The sequence below is a fragment of the Diospyros lotus genome, chromosome 12, assembly GCF_014633365.1.
Source record: "Diospyros lotus cultivar Yz01 chromosome 12, ASM1463336v1, whole genome shotgun sequence".
NCBI lineage: Eukaryota > Viridiplantae > Streptophyta > Magnoliopsida > Ericales > Ebenaceae > Diospyros > Diospyros lotus.
This window is the reverse complement of record NC_068349.1, coordinates 13,900,843-13,909,976: the sequence shown is the minus strand read 5'-3', so window position 1 is coordinate 13,909,976 and position 9,134 is coordinate 13,900,843. Positions and strand designations below refer to the sequence as shown.

Genomic DNA, 9,134 nt, shown 5'->3' with positions numbered 1-9,134 from the left:
CTTTCTTCTTGTGTCTTGGGGCACATATCATGAGAGAGATGGATTTCATGTCTAAAAGGCATCGGTCCTTTCTTGGAATCCTCCATATTAAACATTTTCAACACTTTTTCTATGTACTTGGTTTGAGAGAGTCCTATCAATCTCTTGGTTCTATCACTATAAATCAGTATACCGAGAACGTAGGCTGCTTCTCTCAAATCTTTCATGGAAAACTTACTTGACAACCACACATTTATTGTTGGCAATAATCCTATATCATTCCCAATAAGTAGGATTTCATCAACATATAAAACCAAAATACAATCGCACTCCCACTAACCTTTTTATAAACACAAAGTTTATCAATGTTTTGGATAAAAACCAAATGATTTGACTTCATCATCAAAACGGATGTTCCAACTTCTGGATGCTTGCTTAAGACCATAAATAGATCTCTTAAACTTACATACATTCCCTGCTTAATTATTGGGTGTGAAGCCTTTAGGTTGCTCCATATAGATATATTGATCTATATAACCATTTAGAAAAGTAATATTCACATTTAACTGTCAAATTTCATAATCATAATAAGCGGCAATGGCTAATAAAATCCTAATGGATTTAAGCATAACGACTGGTGAAAAGGTTTCCTCATAGTCAATGCCTTGCCTTTAATGGTAATCTTTTGCCACAAGTTTAGCTTCATAGATCTCTACCTTTCCATCTGAACCTATTTTCTTCTTGAGGACACATTTATATCCAATAGGTACTACATCTTCTGGTAGATCCACAAGAGTCCAGACTTAGTTTGTATACATGGAATTCATTTTGGATTTCATTACTTCTAGCCATCTATTTGAGTTGATGTTTGATATCGCCTCTTGGTAAGTGGTAGGATCATCTGAGTGATTATTGTCTCTAACAACTCTTGTTCACTTAGAAAACCATATCTCACAGATTGCCAAGGTGTCCTCTCACTTCTTAAAGAAGGTGCAACACTCGGCATTAGCTCCTCAGATGGTTCTTGGACATCCTCTGGAACAGGTTCAAGTTCGGTAAACTCTTTTCCAAGTTCTATCTTGCTGTTTACTCCACCTTCTTGAATAAACTATTTTTCAAGAAATATGGCATTTCTGCTACAAACTACTTGTTGCAATTTAGGAAGATAAAATTTATATCCTTAGGGTATCCTATGAATTTGCCCTTTAAAGATTTCGTCTCAAGTTTCTCTGATTTTAGCTTTTCACAAAAGTTGTACATCCCTAAATCTTAACATGATTAACACTTGGTTTTTTACTAAACGACCTCTCATATGGTGTCGTAGGAATTGTTTTGGAGGGAACTCTATTTAATATATAAATAGTAGTTAAAAGGGCATGACTCCATATATAGAATCAATGGTAAGTCTGAATAACTTAACAAACTTTGGACAATATCTAATAGAGTCTGATTCTTCCTTTATGAAACTTCATTCAGTTGAGGTGTCCTTGGTGGAGTTCGTTGTGATGCAATACCCAAGACCCTAAAAAAATTTTCAAACTCGTTATTTAGATACTTGCCTCCATGATCTGATCATAAGGCCTTTATCCATTTTAGATCGTAACAAAACTATAAATTCAATGTCACTCTACCCACCTCACTAGGAAAAAGAAGTTCAAAAACCGTTTTAGATCCTAACAAAACCCTGACAATAGTGTAAACTCTATTTAGGTTGATTGTATATAACTATGATTTATTAGTGGTATTACAAAGTTATTATAAACATTGCTTAATTATTGTTTTGGATGAGTTCAAGTTCAAGGACCTCTGTTCTTTATTAAAGATAGGGATAGAAGATCTACCACAAGTGAAGAGGCTCAAAATTCAAGCTTCAAAGAAATAATTTACTATCATTCTTTTTGAAGGAAAAGAAAAAATAAATAAAATAAAAAACAGCAACATGGAAATAACATATTACGTGAATAAGATCTCTCATCTCACGGCCACACAAAAGAACAGAGAAAAAAGCAATATAAATGGAAAATTGCTTCTCCAACATCAAACCATAATCATGAAGACGATCCCAAAGAACCCAGCCATCCATGCAGCATACTTGGGCAAAGCAATCCTGCTGGCCGCCGAAGACGAGTTGGGGCCCGGTGCCTCATCGCCGGAAGGCGAAGATGCCGGAGATTCAACCCGCTCAGGCAGAACAGTTATGGCAAGCTTCATTTTTCCAGCCTCGCAGTGTCTGCCAATGCCGCAAATGTACCATTTCCTTCCCGGCGTTGCCAGTTCAATCACGTCGTCGCCGGAGGTCAGAGCTTCGGCCGTGGCCGGCGCCGCACATTGTTGGAAAGCTGCTCCGTCCACCTTGAGGACGTCGTGAGCTCCTTCTGGGTATTTGAATACTGCACCAAATTGAAGTTTGGATTATATATATATATAGAGTAACATATATATGATTAGACTACGATATCAAATCAACACAATATGTTATTGCAGTTACATTAAATGTTTTGTTTCAGTCAACATACCTAGTTTGTCGCCGACTCGAAACTCTTTCCCCTCGGACCATGCTTGGTAATCGAAGTTGAGAGCCCACCCTTTCTCATCTCCGACAATATGCTCAACTGCAAAAGCTGGAGCAACAACCATTGCAAGAACAGCAATGGCAATCAAGATTCGCGACGAGGCCATCTCCAGATTTCTTGTGGATTAATGTTAATGAAGCTCTCTTTAATTTCCTCGGCTTAGCTGGTTGGGGGTATTCAAAGCAAAGGCATTTTATTTATAGAGTTGTGTAGCTTAAGCTTAAACAGTAGAGAATCGGCCGGCTAATGGAGGCATGGCATCTGAACAGTGGCCAGGCAAAACAATGGGACTGTTGTATTATCACTTGCGACTGTTGACAAGAAGACAAATGAATTATAAAGTTGCTAGCTAGGTCTAGTACTCTTGACCTGGTTTTGTGGAATTTGTAGAGCTTCCAATTGGCGTGGTTGATTATTAATTTATTATTATGCTCTGTGATTCGCATGTAACAGTCGTGGCTCACAAATAATTAATAGTCTCTTTTCATATTATTATAATATTGTTATAGAAATATTATTTGTATGCTTCATTTTGATACTTAAGGTGATTTTTTATATTGGTATCTTGTACGTATATTGATATAACACAATATAAGCCACCAATATAATAGAGTGCTATCTCAAGTGTCAAACTTAAATTTTAAGTAACATTTTTTATATTAGTGTAAGAATAGATTTTTCACACACTTTTTAAACTTTGATATTTAGGTTTAAACATTTTTGAATTTTAAAATTCATCTAATGAATTTCCAAACTTTTGAAACTCCTGAATTTTGGCTCTTGTGACTAATGTTGAAAACTTTAGAATGCGTTCTCTATACTATTTTCAAGTTATTTTTAATTTTTAATTTTCTAAAATAGTAAAAATACGTTCTCTTTATTATTTTTAAAAATATATATTTTAAAATAAAAAAAAAATTACAAAGAAAACTCAAAACAACAAAAAGTTATTTTACGTGTTTTCATCCAAAATAAACTCTAAACTTGAAATATATTTATTTATTCATATTTTATTATTGTAATGAAAACAATATTACAAAATTCATTAAATTTAAAATGTATATATATTTTTAATAATATATTAATATTAAATATTTCTAATTTACTGAATAATCAAATTTATTGAATAAAATATCATAAAAAAATTATTTTCAAAATTTATGCATTTTCTAATTTTCAGTTTTAAGAAATAGTTTTTCAAAATGACAAAGAGAATATGTTCTCAATTTTCTAAAAATAGATTATCAAAACAGAAAACTGAAAATGAATTCAAAACTCAAAATTAAAAATTGAAAAACAAAGAGAACACAACCTTAAATATTGATGGGGTAAGCTTTACAGTTTAAGAGATGGACAAATCTAATTATCAAAATTTAAGGGGTGTAAGGTCTATTTACCCCAGACATGATAATTTTTATCTAAAAGTTTTATACAAAATTATATAAGTTTTGCATTAAAAAGTATTTGCTAAAGATGGGATATAATTATAAAAAGAATAATAATATTGTCTTATTTAATAGAAACAGTAAATGTCTAATATATATTATAGAAATATTATTTAAACACTTAAATTGGATTGACACTTGCATGGATGTGATATGAGATAAAGTACAAAATATCAATGTAGAATATAGTTATAAGCATCAAACTTAAGGGGTTCTTCTCTTCGTATTTTAGTTTTAAGTTTTGAATTCATTTTCAATTTTGTATTTTGAGTATTTATTTTGAGATTGCTGAAAATGAGTTTTTTTTTTTTTTTTATCTGTAGCGTTTTTTGATTTTTAAAAATTTTGAACGTATTTGTGATAAAAACAGTCAAAACGACTTTTTGCTATTTTGAGTTTTCTTTACAATTTTTTTTCTTATTTTCAAAAATACGTTTTTGAAAATATGAAAGTAAACACGTTTTTACTATTTTGAAAATGTAAAAATTGAAAACGGTACGAAAATAACAAAAAAAATAGGTCCTAAGTGTCCAAATAACTACAATGATTGGAGTCTAGAGTGTTGAACTACATTAGTTAGTATAGATATGATTTAAATTAAATTAGATGTGATTAGACATTTTACAGAATTAGCCTATCGTATTTTGTTATTTAAGATGTGAAAATTTCACTTGACGATAATGTGACAAACCCTTCACCTTTACCCTGATCACAAGTTCTTCACTTTTAAAGTTCAAAAATTGAACAAATAAAGTATAATTCAGAATTGTTCGTCCTTCCTTCCTAATCTTTTGTATTTTATCTCCTATCATTATGAATTAATTAATTTTTCACAACTATTTATCGAGCCCTTCCTCCCATATCAGTAGTGTTTTAATCCTAATTATTTCAAATTTAATCCTCACAATAATGGCCTCTTCATACACGATGCACGCTTATTTGCATTTACTGTTTTCCTTCAAATTCCATTTTCTTCAAAATCTCAAATTCTTTTCAATGCATTCATGGCTCTTTTGTAAGCTAACCCATTCTTGACTCCAAGGTGAACTTTGTTAATCACCCTACTAATTCCACTACTCCACACCCTTTTTCCTTTGAAGAAAGCAAGAAATTCCTTTCCGACTACAAAAATTCCTGTTGATTGGGTCGTCACTTTTAAGTCTCCACATTGCCCATGCAGTCAGGCGAAAGGGCAAATTTGCTCCTTTCATCTCGATTTCGTAGCAAAAGGTATTGGACATTCTCGATTACTATGACTTCTCTACCTCTCAATTTTCTCCCAATGCATAGAAGCATCTTTTTGCCTTCATCCTATTCTTCCCAAAAGTCGAGATTAGATCTCATCCCGAACTCTTCAACTACTTCTTCTTTGTCAATTGCAATAGTGGGTGTATGCATTTTCTGCTTACCATAAGCTGATACCCTCAACAAAAAGGGGTATATATACTAACAAGAGTAACCATCCAGGGCATTCTAAATATGCTTTTTTATATCTTTCTCCCTTAAAGGAAAAAGAAGCTTGGGAAGTAAAGAAAAAATCGAGTCCTACATTCACGCCTTACCATAGAAAAGAAGAGGGTGAAGAAATATTTTGCATTACTTATTCCACCACTTTTTCCAATGAAGAATTACAAGGCTTTAATGGGAAGAATTTAAGAGTAACAAGAATCCCCCACATAAGGAAACATAATGACAAAACTCCTACTATGGTAACTAACTCAAAAAGAAGAAAATTAAATCAGGAAATAATGACCATGATTCTCATAAGACTCTGAAATAAAGTAAATCAAGAAACAAATAACTAGTTTCTTAAATTAACCCATATACAAAAGGAAATAACTAATGTTGTGATTTTTTCACACTCCTCCTCAAATTGGGCTGAATATATTATTCAGACCAAGCTTGCAACTCAAGTCTTCCAATGTTCTTCTCGGTAAGACTTTAGTAGGTTTGTTTGCAACTTGACTAGGTGTAGGAGTATATAAATGAACTGAAATATTCCTTCTTCCAACTTTTCTTTGATAAAATGCCTGTTAATTTCCACATGCTTCGTCCGGTCATGATAGACTGGATTTTTTTTGCAAGCTACTAATGGTAGACTAGTTATCACATAACACCTTCATTGGCTTCTCAACATGGATCTTTATCTCTTAAAAGAGTCTCCTCAACCACATTCCTTCACAAAAGCCATGATCTATACCCCTAAACCCAGCCTCTGTGTTACTTCAAGAAACCATAGATTACTTTTTACTATGCCAAGTAACAAAGTTTCCTCACATCTATGAACAATATCTAGAAGTTGACATTCGATCCTAAACTGATCCGACCCAGTCTGCATCACAATACACTTCCACATCCCTGTTAATGGTTTTTTTAAAATTTAATCCTTTTTCTAGAGTTGATTTCAAGTACCTTAGATTCGATACACTGCTTTCATGTGCTCTTCTTTAGGATCATTCATGAATTGGCTCACCATACTTATAGAAAAGCCTATATCTTGTCTAGTGTGTGATAGGTATATAAGCCTTCCCACAAATCTTTGATGTCGCCCTTTGTCAATTGGAGCACTCTCCTTGCCAGTGCCACGTTTTGTAGTGGAATCCATAGGTATGTTAGGTGGCTTGTAACCCATCATCCCTATTTCTTGTAGGAGGTCTAAGATGCACTTATGTTGATTGTTTGCTAATTTTATCCTGCAAGTGGACGAATTGTAACAAGTAATAAATTGATGAATAGAGCGTTAAACCCATGAGGATTGATTATTGACTCCTATTTTAATCACACTTAATTTTAACAAATCACACACACAATTCTTTTAGAAGGTCTCAGTACAGAAATTGTTTCTATACCCCAACCTGACATCAGACTTTAGGTATTCATTTATTGTATTTCATGTGATGAAATAGCGTGTTACTTAAATATCCAAGTTATGTATTGATGTGGATGAGATGGCCTTAGCATTTTATGACAAGTGCGATTTGGGCGATTTTAAAGGCTAACTTTAAGGAAATCGGGCTAATGATTTCGAGTCATCAGCTTTGCTGATGAGGCCTATGCTTTTTCGGACAAATTCCTTCGTTTAAGCCTCGAAATTAGCAATCTTTCTATTTTAGGAAATAATGGATTCCCTAATAACTTTCATTATGGAGTGAATTTTTACATGCCGTTTTGAGAGATTTTCCTTATTTCTTGCTGATTTTTAATTCTATAATAAAATCTCAATCTTGTTTTTTTTGGTAAGATTCGAGATTTAGGGTTTTTGAATGTTTTTCAAATTTTAGCCTATAAATTCTTTGTTATAGGAGGTTTCGGATCAATTAATTGATTTTGAATAAAATTTCTGTTGAGATTTTCCCTTAATTCTCTTCAATTTATTCAGTATTCTTTAAGAATCAACGAGTTATTGTTTGAGTCCTATAATCCGGTATTCGTGAGTGAATCAACGGATTATTAGAAGGCTTCCGCTACATCATGTATAGTGTGTGTTTAAAGCTTCCATTGTGTATATCTGGTATATGCAAAAAAAATTAATTTTACCCACACCACCATACATGTATTCTGTCATTCTATTGATTAGGTAGGTTGTTGTAAGTATTGCTTCCTTCCAAAAGTATTTAGGAACATTTGTGGAAAACACGAGTAATCTATCAACCTCCAAAAGATGTATATTTTAACGTTCAACAACCCCGCTTTGTTAGGGTGTATCAACACATAACTTTAATGAATGATGCCCTAACTCAAAAATAATTACCAAGTATAGAATTAAAATACTCTTTTGCATTATTAGTTCTCAAGATTTGAATTTTGGTGTGTAATTAGTTTTGTATCATAGAGTTAAAGTCTTGGAAGATTTGACTTGCCTCAAATTTCTCTTTCATAAGAAAGACCCAAGTGAGTCATATATGATCATCAATAAAAGATATGAACCAACGAGAATCGGTGACATTTTTTACTTTGGAAGACCCCCATATATCACTATAAATCATAGAAAAGGGATAAGATGCTTTATAAAATTGAATTGGATAACTGTTTCGAATATGTTTAGAGTATTGACAAATTTTACATTGAAATGAATTTGAAACTTTATTCTTGAATAATAAAGAAACAATTCTTTAAGATGAACAAAATTTGGATGACCTAACCTATAGTGCCATAACATGATTGCACTATTATTATCAAAATAAAAAAAGAATAAATTAGAATTTCAGATGCCAAACAACTAGTATGATGAACTTTTCTGCGCTAGAGGTCATTTATCTTGAGGAGATATAGTCCCAAGCACACCTTAGCATTGCCAATAGTCTTTCTCAAATCCAAGTCCTAACATTTACACAAATTTTTGGAGAACTTAGCAAAACAATTTAGGGCATGGGTAATCTTACTAAGAGAACAAAGTTTAGAGTGAGATCTTTTGAGAGAACAATAGAACTTGTCCCTGCAACTCTTGATAGAGAACCATCGGTAATTCTGATTGTCCAATTCTTATAACAAGGGTTAAACTTTGTTAACTACTTAATGTCTCCAATCATGTGATCGGATCCTCCTGAGTCAACAATCCACACATTTGATTGTTTACATTTTGCATTGAAAGCACAAATGAAATTACCTTTATGGGCGATTGATTCAGAGGTAACAATAGTGTGTTGAGTAATTTGTGACTGTCTGAACATTTTCTCTAGCTGTTGTTGGTAAGATGCAATAATTAAATTTATTTGTCTTAGGAAACATCCAGGCAGAGATTGGCGAGAAAATATGGAGTAAGGTCTGTGCTGACGGATAGCACTAGCAATCGTCTAGTTTGAAGAATGGCTCAATTCGTTATCTGAGAAAGTAGAACTTCACAGGGCGAGGCTCAATCCGCTGCCTGGGAGAGCAACATGAATGCCCCAAGGTCTTCAGATGCCTAGTGTCCCAATGGGTCTTTGGGAGGAGTAGGGTCTCTAAGACTAGGATCTTCAATTGGGATGGTCTTCGAATGGCTTGGGGCTCCGAGAGAGTTGGGGAGTCTTCGGGAGGTGCTATTGATCTATTATCTCCGGATAAGTGTTCAGGATGTCTGCAATAGAAGAAAAATTAGATGGAGTGTAGGGAACTCTCTCTCACGGGCCCTTCGATGCCAAAATCAGATGGAGTCATG

The 9,134-nt window shown here is 33.4% G+C and overlaps 1 protein-coding gene across 1 annotated transcript; it reads right to left on the bottom strand.

Moving 5' to 3' along the window:
- Positions 1-2,016: 2,016 nt before the first annotated feature.
- LOC127787507 (blue copper protein 1a-like) lies at positions 2,017-2,658 on the bottom strand. Its single transcript, XM_052315567.1, has 2 exons — positions 2,496-2,658; positions 2,017-2,369 (listed from the first exon to the last, which is right to left on the bottom strand). The coding sequence occupies exons 1-2, from the start codon at positions 2,656-2,658 to the stop codon at positions 2,017-2,019; spliced, it is 516 nt and encodes a 171-aa protein (XP_052171527.1).
- Positions 2,659-9,134: the final 6,476 nt, after the last annotated feature.